The sequence below is a fragment of the Esox lucius genome, chromosome 22 (assembly GCF_011004845.1).
Source record: "Esox lucius isolate fEsoLuc1 chromosome 22, fEsoLuc1.pri, whole genome shotgun sequence".
NCBI lineage: Eukaryota > Metazoa > Chordata > Actinopteri > Esociformes > Esocidae > Esox > Esox lucius.
In genome coordinates this window covers 14,224,180-14,248,867 of record NC_047590.1, presented here as the reverse complement: position 1 = coordinate 14,248,867, position 24,688 = coordinate 14,224,180, and the positions used below count along the sequence as shown (strand labels likewise).

The 24,688-nt window shown below is 43.3% G+C and overlaps 1 protein-coding gene across 2 annotated transcripts in view; it reads left to right on the top strand.

Annotated features, from left to right (window-relative positions):
* The window catches only part of LOC105023139 (receptor tyrosine-protein kinase erbB-4), a 238,158-nt gene that overhangs the window by 145,666 nt on the left and 67,804 nt on the right, over nucleotides 1–24,688 (top strand). For both annotated transcript variants that reach the window (XM_029116654.2, XM_029116653.2), the window contains exon 3: nucleotides 7,427–7,613. In XM_029116654.2, the coding sequence (XP_028972487.2) occupies nucleotides 7,427–7,613 (187 nt within the window). The remainder of the gene's footprint in view (nucleotides 1–7,426; nucleotides 7,614–24,688) is intronic.

Sequence of the window (24,688 nt, the reverse complement as noted above, 5' to 3'; positions counted from 1 at the left end):
CCATCTTCATCACTCCTCTCTCCTCACATTTGTTTTGGTCCCTGTTCCATTTTTGCCGTCTCACCTCGTCTCTTCCTTTCTCTGCCTCAGCCATGGCTCAGCCCTTCTACTTCTTGCCACTCTTTCATCTTCACTGTTCTAACACTCCACTGTTTTTTCTCCTTGTTCTTTTATTTTTTTCTTCTTTCTTATTTCCCCTATGTCTCTTTTCTCCTCTTTCTCACCTCTCTAATTTCTCCTCTGTTATTTCTCATTTCTTTAATTTCTCTTCATTTCTTTCTTATTTCTCCTCTGTCTCTTATTTCTCTTATTTCCCCTTTTTTTCTTATTTCTCCTCGTATTTCTTCTAGACAGTATCCAAATATTATTATGGATGTCACTGACACACACACACACTCCACTCCAAAACATAATTCATAACAACAAAACAACCCAGTACACATACTACACAACATCAGACATGACAACAACACCACCAAGGACACACAACACCAATCATAGCAACAACACAACCCAGGACACACAACCCAAAACACTAGACATGAGAACAACAACACCACCCAGAACACACAACACCAATCATAACAACAACACAACCCAGGACACACAACATCAATAATAACAACAACTCAACCCAGGACACACAACACAAAATACCAGACAAGACAACAACAGCACCTAGGACACACAACATCAATCATAACAGCAGCACAACCCAGGACACACAACACAAAATACCAGACATGACAACAACAACAAAACCTAGGACACACAACACCATACAGGACAACAACACCACCCAGGACACACAACACCACCCAGGACACAGAAGAACACACATGACAACAACACCACACATGACAACAACCCCACCCAGGACACAGAAAACCACACATGACAACCTGAGTTACGGTGGCAGTGCTGTTTGCAGACAATATTCAGAGGCGTCAGCTACATTAATCAGTAGAAAAGCAAATTCTAGCCTGGCTCTGGTAGCCCTCTCAACACGTGACAACAACAACACAACCTAGGACACACAACACCATACAGGACAACAACACCACCCAGGACACACAACACCATACAGGACAACAACACCACCCAGGACACACAACACCATACAGGACAACAACACCACCCAGGACACAGAACACCACACATGGCAACAACACCACCCAGGACACGCAACACCACACATGACAACAACCCCACCCAGGACACAGAAGACCACACATGACATCAAAACCACCCAGGACACACAACACTATACAGGACAACAACACCACCCAGGACACACAACGCCATACAGGACAACAACACCACCCAGGACACACAACACCATACAGGACAACAACACCACCCAGGACACACAACGCCATACAGGACAACAACACCACCCAGGACACACAACACCATACAGGACAACAACACCACCCAGGACACAGAAGACCACACATGACAACAACACCACACAGGACACAGAAGACCACACATGACAACAACACCACACATGACAACAACCCCACCCAGGACACAGAAGACCACACATGACAACCTGAGTTACGGTGGCAGTGCTGTTTGCAGACAATACTCAGAGGCGTCAGCTACATTAAACAGTAGTAAAGCTAAATCTAGCCTGGCTCTGGTAGCCCTCTCAACACGTGACAACAACAACACAACCTAGGACACACAACACCAGACATGAAAACAACACCTCCCAGGACATGCAACCCTACACATGACAACAACAACACCCAGGACACACAAAACCATACAGGACAACAACACCACCCAGGACACACAACACCACACATGGCAACAACCCCACCCAGGACACAGAAGACCACACATGACAACAAAACCACCCAGGACACACAACACCATACAGGACAACAACACCACCCAGGACACAGAAGACCACACATGACAACCTGAGTTACGGCTACAGTGCTGTTTGCAGACAATACTCAGAGGCGTCAGCTACATTAAACAGTAGAAAAACTAAATCTAGCCTGGCTCTGGTAGCCCTCTCAACACTGACTATCCCTGAAGTTGCAAAGCACAATTTACAAGCAACTGTAAAATCCACACAGCGCCTGGAGGAGAAGCGAAGTGAATTGAGGAGGCTGCGCAATTCTTTGATTGAGTGTGGTTGCTAATTACTCCAAAAACACCTGGGGGGGGGGCAAACATCTCTCAGTCTATTATGGAAGGTTCCCCTGCCTGCGTCTCAGAGCTTTAAGATGGTTTGTCATGGCGGCGGAGGCAGGTGTGTGATGATGTAAGTGTGTGCTTTGGATGATTATCTCTAGATGGTCTGAGGAGAGAGCTCAGTATGAGTGCTAATGTGAAGACCTATTTTCAGGGATCCATATGATTGTGTCTCTGTAACATTGTGTTGTGATTATGTGGAAATTGTTTCTTAACAGATGGATACTGTAGGGATGGTTATTGTAGGGGTGGGTACTGTAGGAGTGGATACTGTAGAGATGGATACTGTAGGGATGGATACTGTAGGGATGGTTACTGTAGAGATGGATACTGTAGGGATGGATACTGTAGGGACGGATACTGTAGGGATGGATACTGTAGGGGTGGATACTGTGAGGATGGATACTGTAGCGATGGTTACTGTAGGGATGGATACTGTAGGGATGGATACTGTAGGGGTGGATACTGTGAGGATGGATACTGTAGGGATGGTTACTGTAGGGATGGATACAGTAGGGATGGATACTGTGAGGATGGGTAATTTAGGGATGGATTCCTTAGTGATGGTTACTGCAGGGATTAATACTGTAGGGGTTTGGCTACTGTAGGGAAGGATACTGTGAGGATGGATAATTTAGGGATGGATACTGTTTGGATGTTATTGTAGGGATGGATACTCTAGGGATGGTTACTGTAGGGGTGGATACTGTTTGCATGTTATTGTAGGGATGGATACTGTAGGGGTGGGTACTGTAGGGATGGTTACTGTGAGGATAGATACTGTAAGGATAGATACTGTAGGGATGGATACTGTAGGGATGAATACTCTATGGATGGATACTTCTGGGATGGTTACTGTGAGGATAGATACTGTAGGGACGGTTAACTGTAGAGATGGATACTTTAGGATTTGATACTGTAGAGATGGATATTGTGGGAATGGATTCTGAAGAGATTGATACTGTAGATATGGATACTTAGGTAATTATAGGTCAAATGCTTGATGATTGTCTTGTCATATGCGATTTGTCAAAGCTGACACATTTTCTTACTTTTAACATTATATTTTTTTATATATTGAGTGTAGAAGAAGGGGAGGGATTATGGCAGAGCAGGACGTTAGGAAGTTACGGCTTTAGAGTTATAGTCTTTTATAAAGCAGAAATATCTTGACACCTTGTTCATTTATCAATATATCTGCTGCCAGGAACATCGCTGAAATACATCCAATGGCTCTATCAATCAAGTATAACCAAATCTATTACCGGAAACTTACTCGGATAAACACCAAATTTTACACAAATGTGTAGAAACACCTGTTGTTTGAAGTTTGCAAATAGGTAATTTAGCTTTATATCGTTTTCATTGGGACAGCACACATATTTTATTAGTTTTTTTGTCCTATTGCAATCAGACCCAGAACCAGCCATTTCAGGTTCAGTGCTCTACTGACCGAAATACAGGGGACTCTAAATGCTTGATAATGACAGAATGGGTTCTGTGAGAAAAACAGAAAGTCTCTATCATCAGCACATGCAGAGCTCTTTATAACCGAATTTATGTCAGTTTGACCTGCAGGCAAGTCCATTTTCCTCTTGTTTTAAGAGAACCGGAACAAAAATGTCCACCCCTCTCTCTTTGAAATTACAAGTCAATCTACTGGCCTAATGTCCCTTTCTTATATTCAAAAGATGCGAACACCTGGGACTAATACTACTTATTATTAGCCTGACTGACACCTGACTCAAAGTCCTTCTGGCTTAAGAGTCTGGAAAGGATGGTATGATGTTATAATGAAAGACCACTGGTTGGATAACCCCATTTCAAATTGAAATTATTCCAAAATCTTTGGCATTCCAAATTGATGAGGATGTTTTGGCATAGCGCATGTGAATGGCTTGTTAAATATGAACAAATCAAAATGCTTGCTCAATTTCTAAGCGAATATTGTGGTTATAATGGGCTCCTGTCTAGATGAGTGATTCAATGCTCTCCTTGCGCAACACGGAACTTAGGTTGCATTAGCCAGGCTTATCTCACGCATTCCATTGTTTCATGTCAGATCTTAATATACCTTATCATTTACAGTATGTATATGTGGTTTGTCCATGAGAGAAGAATTCCACTCTAATGTAAATGTTTCTACTCTACCCTCTAACGGAAAAAAGAGTGTTCTGGATCTGGAACCAATAGGTATTCTACATGGAAACAAAAATGGTTCTCCTATGAGGTCCTCAAACGCGCCATCTGGATCACTTTGATTCTAAGAGTATATTCTTTTTTCATTATGTCTTACCATGCCCTACCGTTCTCTAAGTTAATGTTCTAGTTTAGCCACATCTGTCAGAGGAACAAAATGGCCATTGTTTGAGGGTTTCCCCAATAGGAATCAATCAAGTTGTATTTGTTCAGCGTTTATCCTCTCACTAAAGCCTTAGAGAACTCTAATAACATTTGGGGTTATTGGGATAAAGTAGAGCACTTTTCTCCTAGTCTCATCTAACCCAACGGTCCTTTGATAAAAGTCAATGTGGGAGAGAGTGGGAGTGGGAGAGGGAGAGGGAGGAAGATGATGGAAATGCAGGTGCTTCTGTTTACCTTCCCTTGGGTATTTCTCTTCTTTATTCCGCTCATCCTTTACTCTAGCTACATCCTTTCCTCTAGCTACCTAGCCCTTCTCTTACACCCATAGAAAATATTGATCCTGTGGATTTTAGAATACAATTTCACAGCAGTAGTAAATTAAATAGTGTCAAAGTAAACAGAATTATCTAAAAAGGGTGGGGAAAAAAAAAACACAGCACAGTAATCCTTTAATTGAATTAGGTACATTACAAGCCGAAATCCTCCCTCTTTCTGTCTGTCTGTGTTTTCTCCCTCTCTCGACACTGGAAGGCTTATTCTGTGTTTCTAGGTGTTGCTAGGCAACGGTTTGAACAGCTTCTCCAAGGTTCTTTTTTCGGTGCCCAGAGGCTGGCACAGGGAAAGGGGGCAACTCCACCGCTGCCGCCGCAGTGCCGGGGCCTTATGCCAGCCCGTGGCGCCCGCAGCCGGGTCCATAGCGGAGCACCCTCTCTGTGGCCCTACACGAGAGCCTTCGGCTGGCAAAAGGGTGTTGTCATGGAGCTAATGATGCCAGGGCCAACGCCGGAGCATTTTACGCCCGGGGCACCAAACACCGGCTTAGAGTGGGGTCATCCTCGCTGAAAGAGAAACATTCCGCCTCACCGTTTCAGGGCACCACACCTTCAGAATAATACCAAAAGTCCCAATTATAATCTTTTCTGAAACTAGTCGAGCCGCTTGATTTTTTTCTAATTTGACGTTAACCTAATGACAGAATGTTCAGGGGATAATTGTGAGGAAATAGCATTACAGACAGTGGTTTTGAATGGCCCAGGAAAGCCTCCCAATGGTAGTTTTGTGTCTTTGTTGTCCTTTTGTGTCATTGTGTTTTTGTTTTAATTCCCTCTGAAGGACACATTGTCAGCATACAATTTGGGTTTATCCTTTTTCTTACATTCCATCCATTATGTGTTTTCTAATAGCAGCGGACAGTTGTTGTTTGTTGCATATAGTGTCAAACTGACAGACAGCCTAGCTATTATCCATATAAAAACATACAGGTTTGGACAACTGGATCCTAATATTTAGATTATTTTAGAACGCTACTTTTTAAATTTTAACCTGCTATTTTGAACCTATTAGGCTATTATCAGAAAATCCAGCCTCATCTTACAGCCTCATAAATGAGTCCTAATGGCACCTTGCGCCTCTATCAGTGCCCTGTTTTGAAAGGGGTCAGCATCGGAGTGGGGCTGACATTTCAAACTTACCCAGTGCGAAGTCACTAGCTTTCACTCTCCCTTGAGGCTACCCCTGTCACGAGCCAATCAAACCAGGTGTTACTCATTCCCTTGCTGCTCCAAAACAATCAGCTTCATCATTACAGGCCTGTCTCTGTTAATTAAAACCATGGTTTAAATTGTGGGTTAAGGTGGGAGGATTGTAGATGCCACTCCACTGGGGTTTTACTAGAAGCGCTCATGGGCTCTCGTTTCGCATCTTTCATCAACACCATCTCATCAGGTCGCCAAACACTCGGGCTGACCAAAGAACATCTAGCCCTGAAAACCCTGATCTGTTGACGTCTCCTGCTTTGCAGCCAATGGGTTCTCAGATGCAGGTGAACACGTTCCTACAGTATGTAGACCATATTAGGGATTCTTAGTTGGATCCAACGCCAAGTCCTGCCATAAATTCACCTCGGCGTCCCATGGTACGGCGTCGGTGGAGAAAAGTAGCAATGTGCGTTAGCTGCTGTCCACGTGGCTTGGAGGGAGCGTCAGCCCTTCTGGATCTTCTAGCGTCAAGTTGCAATTGGAGTGTACCGTACCGAACAGGTTGATGACAGGAGTTTGTCGGCAGAGTGTGCTATGTCAGTTTGTCAGATTAATTTATTGTGGCCTCAGAGCGGAGTATGATAGCACTTGCGAAGGAACTGATCTGTGACCAGTGTATCCGTGGTCATTATAACCTGGGGGATGATTTACATTCCTAGGGATTGATCTGTGGCCTGTGTGGTTTTAAATACACAGACACTCCCACACACTTCACGAAAATCAAACCACCCCACTGAGAGAACAAAGCACGGGTTGGGATAATGACATGCGTGGGCTTCTGATTGGCTGTCAGGATGATTGACGGTAGGGCTCAGGAGTCCATTATCATTCCCAGTGAAATTACAGCTCTGTGATTGGACATCCTTCCAGCCGCCAAGTCCTTCCAACAGCCAGTCACAAGGTAAAAATACTGTTTGGATTTTCAGTTGTATTTTTTTGGTTTCTAAAAGATGCAACCCTGAGACGAGGACATGCTGTAGTCTGAAGAAGTGCATAAACCTCCTCCGTTAACTCCCGACAATATTAAACAGTGAGCCATCATTCATGCTGACTCTCTTTGCTCACTACACCATGGCTAGCAAATGCTTCTGGAAAAGTTCAACAAAAACACATTTATGGGGCAAGATAGATGAAGTGAACCAACAAAAATGAACCCGAACGAAATGTTTCGAGGACATATCACGACAAGACTGATCCACAGGAAGTCTCATCAAGCGTCTCGGCCCTAAATGTCAGCCTGACTTTTGTACATTCCTCTAACTCTCTCCCTCTCTCCCCCCCCCACCCTCCCTCTCCGGACTCTCTCTTTCCAGTCGATCCGGGAGGTAACGGGCTACGTGCTGGTGGCTCTGAACCAGTTTGAATACCTGCCCCTAGAGAACCTACGCATCGTGAGGGGCACCAAGTTGTATGAGGGACGCTACGCCCTGGCTATCTTCCTCAACTACCGCCACGACGGTCAATACGGCCTCAAACAGCTGGGCCTTCGCAACCTCACAGGTCAGTGGACCAGCGCAGACTGCTGTGCGGTCGCATGTTTGACTCACTGATGGAAAGTTTCCCGGAGTTGTCTCTCCGGGATATGAACATTGTTGTTAAAGGCTGCACATTGTAAGACGTTACAAGCATGTCGTACATCTTTAGAATGTAAGTCATTATTGGTTAAGGTGTTTGTAGACTCTTTGACCACTGATTGCTCTTTAAGAATATCTAGGATGTTATAAAAAAAAAAGGTTTGTAAGGATACATTATATTTCTGTCCTGGATAACCTTAAAGAAAAGATTATGAATATGAAATAGAAGGCTACGACATTTCTTAGAAAATAAATGGCTCTGTCGAGCCTTTGCGTAACACCCACAGCTAAAATCCTGTGTTTATACCCCACAAGTGTTTAATTAAGCCACCAAACGGAAATCAACTTTAAACAGAGACAAGCCTACACCCGAGTTTCATATTTGGACAAATTAAGTCAGACTCCCCTTTGTAGAGAGAGATGAAACAGCTCGGAAAAAGCCACAATGTGTTTCCATTAATTAAAGTTTTTTGTTTACAGAGTAACAGGCTCGGAAATTAGTTTTTTTTCACAGAGTAGTTTGAGCTCCAGGTTATTACGAGGGGTTCGTGATCTAGCATGTTCTTTAGCTAACATACTTTAACATCAGCTGTTCAAAGCCTGTGGTCTAGTGTAGTGGTTCCCCACCAGAGGTACAAGAACCCCTGGGATATTTGGCCTATCAACAGGGAGTACTTGAGAAGACTCATGAGACTATAGGCCAACTGGTAAAATGTACATGAGGGGGTACTTCAGGGGTACTCCAGCCAAAGCAGAATTCATTTGTACAGTAACCCAAAATCGCCGGCCTACTGGGCCACCACCACATGTATTTATGTATACATACACCAAGCCCATCCTGGAAGGCCTTGTTCAAACCCTGCCCTGTTTCTCACCTCACTTTAATCAACATCTTTTTTTTCTGCGACCATGGACTCCTGGCTTAACTTCCGCTTACGTAACGCTCGCTGTTTTCCCATTCATTTTCTGGGCCGTGCTCCGTCAGGGATGTGTTTACTCAGACACCCCGCAGTAGTTTATTAATCAAATATACTCATTATGGTAAATGAGGCCTTCTTACAACTCCCAGACAAACAGGCCTGTATTTTACCTGTCCGTATGCCCTCCCGTGGTGCCGTGTGTCGGTTGCCTCCGGTTAAACCCAGTAGGCAAGGCAGGCATCATAGCGTTTGCCTCCATAACAGGGTATCGCCTTCAATACAGGCTGAAGGTGTTAGTACTCAGTTCAGGAGTGTGGACAATGGGCCAACCTTTATTTAGCAAAATGGATTGCGCCCGACCAAACCCTATCGGGTCCTATGAACTTGGTGGTTTTAACTATTAAGCTGCTATAGGCATCTCCTTCAGATGTGTGAGCCCGCTTTCCTCGTGCTTTGTGTTAAATAAAGGACCGAATGACTTCAAACTGAAGGACATGGTGACATTCTCTTCTCCTAAATCAGTGTGAAGTCTTCAATTCCAGCCACCTCACCAGGAAATAAGAGGGCTTTCTCTCTGTTCACTCTCTCGCATCCTCTCAAATCTCTTCTGTGGCCGTGCCTCCCTCCCATCTCTTGCTCTCTCTTTCTCAGTCCTCACTCCCCTGACGTTTTTCACTCTCCCTTTTTCCTCATTCTCTCTCTGTCTTTCTATTGCTCTGATTTGCTGTGCTTTCCCATTTTCGTATCTATAACTGTCTCTCACTCTGTCTCTCTGGCCTTGGAGTTGTCATCAGATACCTGTCCGTGCTCCTTCATTTCCCAGATTTCTCTAAGGGAACGTGTTAAGGAGATGAGAATTGCATTAGAACCTGACAGTCTAGTTTCAGATCTTTTTATGGTTTAACCGTGACAGACTTTACACCTGCGACGGTTTAATCTGTAGCTGGATCCTGGGACTATGGGTCAGTGTTTACAATGCAAACACTAGGAGTAGAATGTGTTTGTTTGGTGGTGTCGTATAAATAGTTTAAAATGGTCTGCTTGTTTGAGAAATGTTTTTCATCTTGTTTGAAGTATGGCCCTGCTTGTAAGTAAGGCCATACAAGCAGGGCCATACTTGCATACCCACATTTGGATTAGGTGCTAATGGAAATACAGAACTTATATAACAATTATAATGGACGCTTGATCGCTTATACAATATTCTCTGAAAATCCAAACAATGAAGTTGTCAATAGATACAGTGGGGAGAACAAGTATTTGATACACTGCCAATTTTGCAGGTTTTCCCACTTACAAAGCATGTAGAAGTCTGTAATTTTTATCATAGGTACTCTTCAACTGTGAGTGACGGAATCTAAAACAAAAATCCAGAAAATCACATTGCATGATTTTTAAGTAATTAATTTGCATTTTATTGCATGACAAGCAGAACTTAATATTTGGTAAAGAAACCTTTGTTTGCAATTACAGAGATCATATGTTTCTTGTAGTTCTTGACCAGGTTTGCACACACTGCAGCAGGGATTTTGGTCCACTCCTCCATACAGACCTTCTCCAGATCCTTCAGGCTTCGGAGCTGTCGCTGGGCAATACGGACTTTCAGCTCACTCCAAAGATTTTCTATTGGGTTCAGGTCTGGAGACTGGCTAGGCCACTCCAGGACCTTGAGATGCTTCTTACGGAGCCACTCCTTAGTTGCCCTGGCTGTGTGTTTCGGGTCGTTGTCATGCTGGAAGACCCAGCCACGACCCATTTCAATGCTCTTACTGAGGGAAGGAGAAGAATGATGTTTCCACCTCCATGCTTCACGGTTGGGATGGTGTTCTTGGGGTTGTAGTCATTCTTCTTCCTCTAAACATGGCGAGTGGAGTTTAGACCAAAAATCTCTATTTTTGTCTCATCAGACCACATCAGACCTTCTCCCATTCCTCCTCTGGATCATCCAGATGGTAATTGGCAAACTTCAGACAGGCCTGGACATGCGCTGGCTTGAGCAGGGGGCCTTGCGTGCGCTGCAGGATTTTAATCCATGACGGAGTAATGTGTTAATAATGGTTTTCTTTGAGACTGTGGTCCCAGCTCTCTTCAGGTCATTGACCAGGTCCTGCCGTGTAGTTCTGGGCTGATCCCTCACCTTCCTCATGATCATTGACGCCCCATGAGGTGAGATCTTGTATGGAGCCCCAGACCGAGGGAGATTGACTGTCATCTTGGACTTCTTCCATTTTCTAATAATTGCGCCAACAGTTGTTGCCTTCTCACCAAGCCTCTTGCCTATTGTCCTGTAGCCCATCCCAGCCTTGTGCAGGTCTACAATTTTATCCCTGATGTCCTTACACAGCTCTCTGGTCTTGGCCATTGTGGAGAGGTTAGAGTCTGTTTGATTGAGTGTGTGGAGAGGTGTCTTTTATACTGCTAACGAGTTCAAACAGGTGCAGTTAATACAGGTAATGAGTGGAGAACAGGAGGGCTTCTTAAAGAAAAACTAACAGGTCTGTGAGAGCTGAAATTCTGCAATGTAATTTCTGGATATTCTTTAGATTATTATTTTTTAGATTCCGTCTTTCACAGTTGAAGTGTACCTATGATAAAAATGACAGACCTCTACATGTTATGTAAGTAAGAAAACCTGCAAAATCAGCAGTGTATTAAATACCTGTTCTCCCCATTGTATAAATAACATATCTTGCAGTTTGAGCAACATCTCAATATACAGTTTTAGGCATGGCGGGTTTATTAAAAGACAAGTTTGTGATGAAACTACCGGCGTAGATATTCCACTTAAAGGGCAGTAGAGTCAGCTATCCCCCCCTAACAGCGAAATGCTGGATCCCCATTGCAGCCAGGTATTCTGCTCCAGAATCAAGCTAACTAAAAGGCAGACATTTATATAAAGGCCTGCTGGTCCCATCCCTCGTCGGCTGTCTGAATGTGAATTTACCAATATGAATCCCTGTCTCTGATTAGTCTTCCCCATCAATTTTTTGGGTTTGTTCCTTGCCCCCCCCCCCCCACCACAACCCCTCACAATCCCGTTTTACATTTTTCCTTCAACTTTTGGCCCAGATAATGAGACAACAGGCTTGCACGCTACACGCATGTATAATGCATAACGTATCCCGGAGAGGAAAAAAATTAATGTAATGGATACAGTACGTATTTGTAATTCGTTTTTTGCTTTTCCCTTATCTAGGGGGATATTCTATCTCGGCAGGGTAATACTATATTCAGCATTTTACTACACGTTATACATTAAACAACAGTGTTACCCGGTACCTTCATTCTCCTCACTCTGAGTTGACTTTTGGTGCCCTGCATGTGGAATGGATGCACCGTAGAAGCTCTGCGTGGGAGTCAAAGATTATACATTTTGAAGGCAGACATTATATACGTTATATACATTTAACCAATCCGAATACTGCCGGTTCTCAACATTAATCTGAGATGTTATTTACAATGGCGCTAGAAAGTATTCACAACACTGGGTGTTTCCCGCACATGGAGTTATAACACGAAATCAGAATGGATTTAATCAGGAGTTTTTGCCCCTGAGCAACACAAAAACATCCATAATATCCAAGTGAAAAATAAAATGTTGTTCTCAATGAATTACAAATACAAACCAGAAAATAATTGATTGAAATTGGATGGGAGCTTTGGTGAACAAACTCTTTTCACTGGTTCTCCATTGGATTGAGGTCCAGGGTTTAGATTGGCCAGTCAAGGATATTGTCGTTTTTAAGACACTACAGTTTGGCTTTTGGGGTCATTGTCCTACTGGAAAATGAATCTTCTCCCAAATCGCTTGCAGACTCTATCAGGATTTCTTCCAAAGGTTTCCCTGTTCCTTTCGGCATCCATGGTCCCTCTATCCTCAGCAACGGGGGTGAATACTTATGCAATAAATAGCTTTCAGTTTTAAATTAGCAATTAAATTAGAGCAAGTTGCAGATTACATTTTGACATTATGGACTATTTTCCTGTTGATCATTGGCAAAAACTGCTAAATAAATACATTTTGATTTTATGTTGACACACATAAAATGTGGAGAAGTCCAAGGGAGGTGAATATTTTTGAAAGCCTCTGTATTGATCGACTCAGGTGTTGCACGAACTCCAATTTAACGGGGAAACCCAGAAACCGTGAGATGCTGCTTTTGAGGAACAGTATTACACATGCGTTGTTTATATCGCATTTAAGCACTTTCAGATAAGAGTCATGTTCTAGGCTGTTGCATCTGCTTGCATTCATTTAAAAAGCATCTATTCTTGTTCAGCTCATCAGACTGTTCCGCCCTACGCACTGGTTGTGGAATCCCTCCCAATCTCTCCAATGCTAATCACCGCCTGCTGTGCTGGCTCAGTTATAATAGCCCTAATAAGACTGGTCTACATTGATGACTGTGGCTATTTAAAACCTTTTACAATCTCCTCTCGCTTTCCCACTTTGGGGTTTGATAATTTTTTTAGTTTTTTGCTCATACGTTTTTCCTAGTTTCTGCCAATCTCGGGCACCATCCCTCTCTGCAAAATCGCCAATTTGGAGTGGAGCCAAATGTCTCTGAGTGCACCTAAAGAGAACTCTGAATCCCGCTTCCCCATCTGGCTCATCTGCCCCCATTCCCTTTTCGCAGAAAGCCAAGCTTTTATCTCTTTCTATCCCTCCCTCTCTGTCTCTCTCCCCCTCTCTTCGCTCAACTTCACCTGTTTTTGATGGGTACGCCTTAGTGGTCAGAAGTGGCGTCCTCTCCACATCTGCTGCTCTTCTTTTTTTCACCAGAACTGTCCCAAAAACACAGTCAGTCAGTGTAGGTGGAGGCAATATGGATGACAGCCACCTAAAACTCGCTTTACTCTATCCAGACATTTCTTTGTGCCGCAGATGGAGGAAAAGAGCTGAGGACAGGAAAGGAGCCCCTTTAAGACGACCAGAACAGGACCCACTGACTCACTTAGCTGTGGCACTGCGCTCATTCACTTAGCAACAGGAGGCTTGGAAGTAATGTTTGCTACTGTGTGTCGTCAAACGAATGAATATGTTCTGTTGATCCTGTGATGGATGCAATCCGATACACTGTGGGTTGCTAAGACCCCAGGTTCCATCTTCGACATACTTCATATTAATGGGGCTTGCGTAGCTAGAGGCCCCAGGTTCGATCTCCAACATACTTTATATTAATGGGGCTTGTGTAGCTAGAGGCCCCAGGTTCGATCTTCGACATACTTCATATTAATGGGGTTTTGCGTAGCTAGAGGCCCCAGGTTCGATCTTCGACATACTTCATATTAATGGGGCTTGCGTAGCTAAAGACCACAGGTTCGATCTTCGACATACTTCATAATAATGGGGCTTGTGTAGCTAGAGACCACAGGTTCGATCTTCGACATACTTCATATTAATGGGGCTTGCGTAGCTAGAGACCACAGGTTCGATCTTCGATATACTTCATATTAATGGGGCTTGCGTAGCTAGAGACCACAGGTTCGATCTTCGACATACTTCATAATAATGGGGCTTGTGTAGCTAGAGGCCCCAGGTTTGATCTTCGATATACTTCATATTAATGGGGCTTGCGTAACTAGAGACCACAGGTTCGATCCTTGACATACTTCATATTAATGGGGCTTGCGTAGCTAGAGGCCCCAGGTTCGATCTTCGATATACTTCATATTAATGGGGCTTGTGTAGCTAGAGGCCCCAGGTTCGATCTTCGATATACTTCATATTAATGGGGCTTGTGTAGCTAGAGGCCCCAGGTACAATCTTCGATATACTTCATATTAATGGGGCTTGCGTAGCTAGAGGCCTTTTCGAGATATTTCTTATTGTAAGTTCTGTGGACCAGTACTCCTCTTACACTGTTTAAGCAGGAAGCTCCGTTCAAAATTGGAAACATACATTTCCATCATTTGTGTTAATTAACCCTTACACAAGATTGTCTAATCTGTTAACTGTAACACGTCAACCTACTAGTCCAGGAACCCCTATTATATCTATTAAGCTGGCTTTACTTAATATCAGATCTCTCGCCAACAAATCATTCTTGGTAAATTACATTGCAATATCCTACAACCTAGATTTTATGTTTCTCACTGAAACGTGGCTAACAGAAGATTGTAGTGCTACTATTCTTAACGAGAAAGCACCTGAAAATGTGGCTATATGAATACATGTCGAAATGGTAGGAAAGGAGGAGGAGTGGCTGCCCTATTCAAAGATACATTCCAGTGCAAAGAAAATACACTAGGTAATTGTATTTCTTCTGAATACCTCTGTTTTACATTGAAGGATACCCCCAAAATGTTCGTGCTGCACCGGTAAAGGTAAAGAAAACTATGAGCAAACAGGAAACACAATGGAGAACCACCATGATGGTAAGCGCCCTGAAAAGAGAATGTAGAAAAGGGGAACATAAGTGGAGGAAAACTAAACTTCAAATACACTATGACATCTATAAACAAAGCCTGGGTAGCTTCAACAATCAGTTACGCAGGGCCAGACAGCAACATTTATCGGGAATGATCAACAATACCCGCACTCTATTTGTCATGGTCGAGAGGCTTACAAACCCAATAAAGCAGATAGCATCAGAACTCATGTCCACTGTGAAATGTAATGAACTTGCATGTTTCTTTAGTGAAATAATTATAAGTATTAGATGGACCATCAGAACTACACAGTCTAACAAGGACTCTGTACCGTCACCACGACCACCAAGACGTAACTTGGTTATTATGTCACAATTTAATACAATTGATCAAAACTCCCTACAAGAAACAGTCGACATCTTAAAGCTTCCACTTGCTGTCTCAACACACTGCCATTAGACTTTTTTAAACAACTTTTAACTTTATAACAATGGACCTACAGCAAATGTTTAACATCTCTCTGCAATCAGGCATTTTCCCAACGTATCTAAAAACAGCTGCCATTAAGCCCCTATTAAAAAAGAGAACACTGGATACATCTATAATGAACAACTATAGACCTGTATCAAATCTCCCTTTTATAGCCAAGATCATTGAGAAGGTTGTCTTCAATCAACTTAGCAATTTTGTGACCTCAAGCGGTCTCTTCCAACCTCACCACAGTACTGAAACAGCCCTGATTAAAGTTTTAAATGATATACGGCTGAATACTGATTCAGATAAAATAACAGTTCTGGTTCTATTAGATCTCAGTGCAGCGTTTGACACTGTAGATCATTGAACACTTATAGACAGGCTGGAAAATTGGGTACGACTCTCCGGGACAGTCCTTGATTGGTTCAGATCTTATCTAGATGGCCTGAGTTACTTTGTCACCATTGGTAATCATGAATCTGATAGGGTGGCTATGACATACAGAGTTCCCCAGGAATCAGTTCTCGGAACACTTCTGTTCAATCTCTATATGTTACCTCTGGGCCAGATTCTACAGAACAACAACATTAACTACCACAGCTATGCCGATTATACTAAAATATTTAAATGGCTCTCTAACCGTATGACAACAGCTAAATAGACTCTCTGTGTCTCTGTATAAAGCACATACAGTGGGGAGAACAAGTATTTGATACACTGCCGATTTTCCCACTTACAAAGCATGTACAGGTCTGTAATTGTTATCATAGGTACTCTTCAACTGTGAGTGACGGAATTTTTTAAAAAATCCAGAAATTCACATTATATGATTAAGTAATTCATTTGCATTTTATTGCATGACAAGTATTTGATACATCAGAAAAGCAGAACTTAATATTCGGTCTGTTTGATTGCTTGTGTTGACATGTGTCTTTTATACAGGTAATGAGTTCAAACAAGTATAGTTAATACAGGTAATGAGTGGAGAACAGGAGGGCTTCTTAAAGAAACATTAACAGGTCTGTGAGAGCCGGAATTCTTACTGGTTGGTAGGTGATCAAATACTTATGTCATGCAATAAAATGCAAATAAATTATTTAAAAATCCTACAGTGTGATTTTCTGAATTTTTGTGTTAGATTCTGTCTCTCACAGTTGAAGTGTACCTATGATAAAAATGACAGACCTCTGCGTGCTTTGTAAGTAAGAAAACCTGCAAAATCGGCAGTGTATCAAATACTTGTTCTCCCCACTGTATATACAGTCTGTTCTATGTATACCAGTGGTGAACTGTGACTGCTGGAGCCAGGCCCTCAGTTGTGGAAAAAGATCTGATGTCATACATATAGATAAGGAACTCGGATGCCTGTGTATACAGAGCATGACCTGAGACCTTTCTTTTACAGACCTACGAGTCAAACGGCTCACAAAAGCAACACACATACACAACGGTTGCAAATATCAATAGAAGGAATCACGTTAGAAGAAAATAATGTCCTTTCAAATAAATATTTGCCAAAACAGTCAATTAATTCAACCACACAACTATTTTCATTGTTTCAAGGCCATGGACAGTATGCTGTCAGAGAGAAAAATGTTGCACTGTATTCATCTCCAGCATGCAACAATACATTAAATGCACCGCACCCCAAAATGCTGTTTACCCAGTACTTCCAAATGCAACATCATTATCTTTGTTTTAACCACACAACCAGTTATCTAATGTTTAAATTACATTTTACACATTGCATTCAAAGTTATATAAATGAGATAGCAACAAAAAGCAAGCTGTTGATTAAATCAGAAAGTCACCATTATGATTATCATTTGAAAATGAAGTAAATGTAAAAAATTTGGGGGTTTGAGATCAAAGCCAGGACTGACACTCGGGCCATCGCCATCAATACACTCAGTGCAATAGCTAGCCAGCTAGCTAGGCTCCAGCGTGAGAAAACAAAATGAGTGTATACTTAGGGCCTCTAGAGGGCATTGAGGTGTCATACAATTGCCCCACCTATTACAAGACAATTAGTGATTGGTTGATTCTACTGTCATTCCAAAATGCTGTTGAAATTGATGTCAATGACATTGGCTTGTGCATTCTATTCAAAGCCTGAGGGCCTAGCCAATGAGCGTTGAGCCCAGCTAGATAATTTCTACTACCAAAGAAAAATTCTGATTTGATATTTTTTTTATATCCTGGATGTTAACCCTTCTTTTTCCAATAAAATCAATGAAAACAAAATTACAAGTTAATGGATAAAAATATATATACAGATTTATGTCTATCGATAGGCCCTTACTGAGGGCGTAGAGGGCCCTGACGGTTCCCCACTGATCTATACAGTACACTAGTTCTACAGTATATACTGTTATAGTAGTATTTTAAATATATATCGGGTGGTTTGAATCCTGAATGCTGATTGGCTGACAGCTGTGGTAAATGAGATCGTATATCCACAGGTATGATATCAAATCACTTTTTAACACTCTAACTGCATCTGTAACCAGTTTCTAAGAGCACTAAAGCATCTCTAGGGTTTGTTATATTGCCAACATTCCACAGCTAATAGCTGTGTCCAGACACTCCATGATGCACCATGTCTAAGATCAGCTCTCAACCGTGGGATTTTGGCCATCTACCACGCTCCTTGCGCCTTATTGCCTACATGTACAGTACTTAGTGCCAATTATATAAGCAATATGTACTGTATGTGTGTATATGTACAGTGGTTCTATGTATACAGTGGTTCTTTGCATACATAGCATAATAATACATTGTATATTAAGCCTTCAGATGGTTTTATGGGTCAACTAGCATCCTGTTTGAGGGTCTTGGAATTCGGCGTACTATAGAATAGATTGTACAGAGAGTAATCCTGCGGGCATATTGCCTTGACATACTTTTCATAGTTCAATGCCTGAAGCAGTGGGTACTTCTGAGGAATTCTTGATTTCATATAGATTTTTTCCACTGAGCATACATATAGACCTGCAACTTCAATATACATTATTTTGCGCCCTCTGAAAAATATACGAGATTAAAAGGGTGAAATAAAACAAGGCTTTCAGTTTTACAACCAAAGAATACTATTCCCACTTTGGGATGGAGGTTAGGATAAAAACTATTCCACTTCCAGAGGCCCTTTTTGCTTAACACTGGGGTTGTGATGTAATCGGCAAAATGTGCTGTAATTACACAAAGATCAAATGGAGGATCCACTGCGGCTAATGCGGGAGCCGTTTGTGGGAGCGGAGAGCAGTGGGGGGGAGGGCGGAGGAGTCCCTCATTAATAATGAATGGAGCGTCATCATTAAAAAGGCTGAATGATTAAAACATCTTTCCCGTCTTCAAACGCAGCCGCATGCAGAGCTTTGCTGCGTAGAGAAAGTGTATCAACTGAGGGAGTAAGTTAGAGACTGAGAGAGAGAGAGAGTCATGAGAGTGTAAAAAACGGCACCAGCAGAAATAAGCGTTTTCCACCTGGGGTTTCTGTGACTCACTAAAACAGAGTGCTTGGCCCTGTGAAAAAAGCATAAACATCTTGCAACGTGACGCCACTTGCTGTGACGCGTACCTGCCCGGATGCCCATCATTAATCCAAATCGTGCCTCCATGCACTGTCTACCTGCTCTGATTAAATACCCCTACACGGTCTGTTCCTAGTTTCCAAGCCCTGGAGGAAACCATTTACGCTCTCAGGTGACAATAAACGACAGGTGACTCTTTGACACGACTTTGGCACTCCCCTCTTAAGGCACAGTCTGGTCGTTCTGTTCTTTTCCGCTTCCCAGGCAAGCTCACCGGCACTGCCCGTTCTACCGAATTTGGTATTCCCACCAGCGGTGCCAGGCAGTTGCCGCCGGTGATTCAGTTCAAAGCCGTCTGACAGGGCTGCCCAGAAGCTTTACAGTTTGTCTCCATTAGCGGGCCCGCACGTCTCGGGAGGCGGCCGCTAAACGATCTCCCAAATAATAGTAATAGTCCCCAGGGGTCACGTCTGTTGTGGAGCCGCGCACCTGCGCCTTCGTGTGTGTGTCTGTGTGTGTGTCTGTGTGTGTGTCTGTGTGTCTGTGTGTGACTTTGCGTGTGTGTGTGAATGTGTGTGTGTGTGTGTGTGAGTGTGTGACTTTGTGTGTGTGACTTTGAGCGTGTGTATGTGCCTTTGATTGTGTGTGATTGTGTGATTGTGTCTGCCTCCGATCAAACGTCAGATGAAGTTGAATTGGCCCCTTGCATAGCTAGTTAGGTAGCAGCAGCTCCTCTCAAAGTGCAGTGCCAGGTGGTCTGCCAATTAGATTACAAGATTGCCAAAACTATATATCCAGACCAGACTCAGTGCCTTTATCTCAGCAGGCCCCCGCAGTCTTGAAGCACGCCGGAGAGGCAGGTTCGATCCCGTGGGCAGAGCCCATATAGCGCTCCACACTTGTTTATCCATATTGCATTTCTAGACACAATCAGGCTCACTGCTAAATGGACCAATCAGGAGCTCTCTCATTAAACAGTCCATTACAGTATGTCCAATAAAACCGAGGAGCTGTGACTTAATCAAACCAACTCGTTAGAGGTAAAGCAATTATAGATAGATTATTGTTATTTAACAGCTTCCCGCTGCTGCCCTGTTCTCTGACTCCTTAATATCTCAGTCGTTCTTCAAAACATAGGCTTCCACAGATCCACACTGAAGATAAATAAAGAATCTAGCCGACCTCCAACATGCCTGAAGGACCTGAAATGGGTGAGTTAGAGGTTAGTGGCTAAAATCTGTTTCCTAAATGGCAGCCTATTGCCTAGATAGGGCATGGTATACACTAAATGGGCACCATGAAGTGACACAACCCCTACTCTTCACTCTAAATGGAAGGAAAGCGGTGAGATGCGTTCGATGAGTGAGAGGGCATGACGAGCGTTTCATGTAAACGCCCCCCAAAATGTGTTGTCGCGCGTAAACGGTGAAAGCTCTTCGTTTCTTCCGACCCCTTCTGTACTGGCTGACAGCACTAACTAGCCTAGCTAGTTTCGGTCACATGACGGCATGATCAGATGATGCGCTTGTTATGAGACTGTGTACTTGCATGATTGTGTGTGTGTGTGCTTGCTCGACTTTGTGCGTTTGTTTGCATCCCTCGTGTTCAGTCGCCGACACCCCAGGGTCTCTGTAACCTCTGACATGTCTGACATTGCCCGTTTCCCAGAAAAGTCCGCTATAAAGTTCTCTACAGCGGCATTCATCATTCACACAGGAATTCACTGACCTCAAATGTGACGGTTTACTCCCCCGGACAGCCCGATTTATTCATGTAAACCAGAAGTGAGCCGAGACAATTATGCGACGGTGCCTACAAATCTAAATCTCAAGCGACCCCTCTGAGTCCCATCTGGGGAAATGGAGAGGGAGACCAGGGGAGAAACATGAAGTGCAGATCAAGCTGTGAGTGATAGAGGCAAGGCGTCATCTATCATACAGTACGGGAGCGGTATCTGTCCAGGAGAACGCCCCCTACATATGGTGGTAAATATGGTTAATGATGGCCGAGCACGTAGACGCGGTTACAGCAGGTTTACCGTGACGACGGCCAACTCTTTTTTTCATTAGCTGTCCATCTCCCATGGCTCACGTTCTCTGTGGTCACATGTGTACACACGTATGCAGGTGTCGTTGGTTGTTAGTGTAAGTGCGTGTCTGTGCATTTGATTGTGCGTGTTTGTCTGTGTGTGTCCATTTAGACCACGCCGTGGTACTTTAATAAGGGCAGCCACACCAGCGGAGGAGATAAAAGAGACCTGCTGTGTGTCAGGCCTATAATTGGACTCTAGCTCTCCTCTGACAAAGGGAGCTGACTGCTGACCCACGAAACAAGCAGATCTACTGTTGGTCCCACCCAGGCAGAATACACAGTCCTGGCAATCAGAACGGATCCATTCAAATAGCCTATTGGTCCTTTCACCATCAAAGGGGATCCATCCAGGCAGCCTATTGGTCCGTTCAGCATCATCAGGGATCCATTCAGGCTGCCTATTGGTCCATTCAGCATCATCAGGGATCCATTCAGGCTGCCTATTGGTCCATTCAGCATCATCAGGGATCCATTCAGGCAGCCTATTGGTCCATTCAGCGTAAGCAGGGATCTGTTACATTACAATGGCTGGATACCTGATTGGACTGATTTGAGGAATCTCTTTGCACAAGGGCTTCAAATCTTTGGGCTCTTTTTGGTTACCGAGCCTGTTATTGTAAAGTGGAGTGGACTGGCAACAGTCGAAACATGGGGACATTTCAACTGAAAGTCTCTAAACAGAAACAAGCTAGAGTAAAATACACACAACAAACAGCCATTTAGATTCTCACCCTGTTTCGTGATGAAACTGTTTTTCTCTGCCGGCTGCATTTGTATCATCATGCTAAAACCTTTAACTTTAATTTTAAATCGCACAACGCTATTCAATACATGCTAGCCTAACGTTGATTCGAATGAGGAGTGTCATTATCGTTCTCTGTTGCTTTGCACTTAAGGTTTGGCCACGGCTGCTTAGGCGCAATGGCAGCATTGCTAAAATGACCCTGAGCCAAGCAGCCAAATGATAAGAACTGAGAATGCATTTAACTTTTTGATAGGATGAATTATACATTTATTATACAAACACAAACTTTAAATAGCCTCAGGGTGCTTTAGAAGTTGTAAACAGATATAATATGCATCCAACGATTCAGATGTTTTGGGAGGAACTAAAAATGGATGTATCCACTAATTATTGGTTATACTGTATGTACAAGGAAATGTGTATATCTGGCAAAATCGTTTTGAGCATCCGTTATAATATGATATTTTATAAACATGATTGTATTATGACAGTGACAGTGATACATTCGGTTGGTGTTACAGATGCTGTTAAAGATGCCCATGGAACCGGAGCCAATTAATATACAAACTCTTCCGATTCAAATCAATGTGTCTTATACGATGTCTTTTAGATCGCCGTCTTACACAGACATAACCACTGTGAACGACTAGAAGACAGACTTATGTTTCTTTTATCCAAAAATGACTGGCCTAGTTCGAGTGGTCTCTGAAATTACCCCTTGTCTTTTCTACAGTCGACAGCCAGTGTTTTGGAACATGAAGTTGTTGAAATACTGACGCAATATGCTATGAAAGGGACCCTTTGGAGACAAGTAATTTACTGCAGCGGAAGACAAATGCTAGCTCTTCAAAACATGTACACCACAGTAGGTTTGGGAGGCTGATAATGGACGTGGCATTTATTGGTTGTTCATAATTCTGCAGTCTTTTATTTGTTTATCTATTTGGCTTCCTGCTAGTCACATTTATGTCAAACATTGCATTTAAGGGTGCTTGTTGTTCTGTTGGTATTCCGGCAGGGCTTGTCTCTTCGACCGTGGCTTTTGTTCGCCTGCAATGTTCGCTAGTTCATTTGAATGCAGCTAAGACAGTGACACTGGAGGCTCTTCTATTAGAAGAGTGAGACCCTGTCTAGCTGCTTAAGTGCTGCGTGTGTCTCTGGCTCCATTTTCATTTGCCCGCTGTTATTGAATTTAACCAGAGCTTCTCATTCCCGCCTGATTGCATTTTGTGTCACCTCCAAAAACGAAGTCCCCAAGGAGTTGGCCAGAGTTAGTGACAAGCATCGGACGTATTAGACGAAGGAATTAGGCAGGCGGAAAGAAAAGTTTGAGATTGGCACTTTGAGAGAACGTCGTGTTTTCGATGCTAAGGGCTTCCGTGTTGTAACTGTGGCTGTTGGGTTCGTTTTCGAGATGACACAGCGTTCACTTAGCACTACGTCTGGCCAGACAACCGAATGCCCCCCTTCTTTACATTTAGCCTGCTGCCTTCCCCAGATCCCATAATCCTTTAATACGTGGCATTTTTCATAAGGATTCATTGTGAAACAATATCATTCGAGAAGGGGAAATTTTATCAGGGGCCTTAAAACACAATTATGGTTATCAGGGCGGACAGCGCGTGAGTGGGGGAAAATGGGAAGATGTTGGAGGGTGGGGCAGGGTGTGGGGGGGGGGTGGACTTCCCTGCACCGCCTGTGTGCCTTTGTCATACAAAACAATTTATCTTCTGGCTGGCAGAGGCAATAATGAAGAAAGAGAGAAAACAGGGGAAGAGGACTCCGGAGGCCTCCCTGTTGTCAGTTTCCTCTGTTTAGAGACAAATATGTCTAAGCCCTCTTAAGCTGGGGACTCTGACTTTTACAGGATTTGAAATAAGTTTGGTATATTGATATGTCATTCCTGTCCTGTAATGTTAAGTTACATGTCTTCAGGTGGGTTTATGCAGACTCAAATAAGAAGTCCACAATATGGGTGGGTTAGGTCTTGCACTTGTATCTGTCAGTGAATCAGCCCCTACTCGTTCTAGGCATAACCTTTGGGCTGTGTTCTGTTCTCGGTGTTGGAAACAGCCGCCATTTTGGATTTATGTCCACTGTAATTTGATTCTATTGATTTAGTCCAGCTATTTTGCTCTGTACGAGCATGTAGTTCGATGGTAATTAATTGGATTGTATTGGACTCGTTTTCACTGAAGTTGTTAACTTTCACATTAGTCTCGGCATTCTCTTTGGGGTCAGCATGCTAGTATGTACAGTCGAGTGGCTATTGATTAGGTAGACTATTTCCTTTGGGAAAAATAGTCTCCTCCTTGCAATGCTCCCTACTGTGCCTTCAGTTGTCTACGTGTCACTAACCTCTATACTGAGCATACATTCTAAGTAACATGATAGATTGAAATTGAAAGAGTTCCTGGGAGCTGGGTGTGCCCTGTGTGCATTCCAGTACAGTAACCTCCTTATTTGTGGGTTTTGTGAGGCGGCTCCAATGCCATTCAGATTCCTGCTTTATCTCGCTGCACGCTCAATCAGGAGGTTTTGACCGGAATCCTGATGTTCAGGATGGAACGCACTCTCTGGTCTTCTGCCTCATCTGCCTCACGGACCATTCCCGCCGCTGGTCACTGGAGTGCATGGAGGCAAGTCAGCAGTATTTGATTACTGACCCTGTCAAACCCGGATGATGCTGGCCAGTTGCAGGCCTGGTCTTGCAGTGACGCAGCTAACTGAGAGGCAGCCCAGTTGGCGTTAATAGGAATAGTTTGCCATTTTGTGCCCCCCCCCCCATTCACTTCCTCTTCACATGAATAGAACCTAGGGCTGCCTCATAAATGGGGCCTTTTATTCTAGAGCAATCCTTTTGACCTCT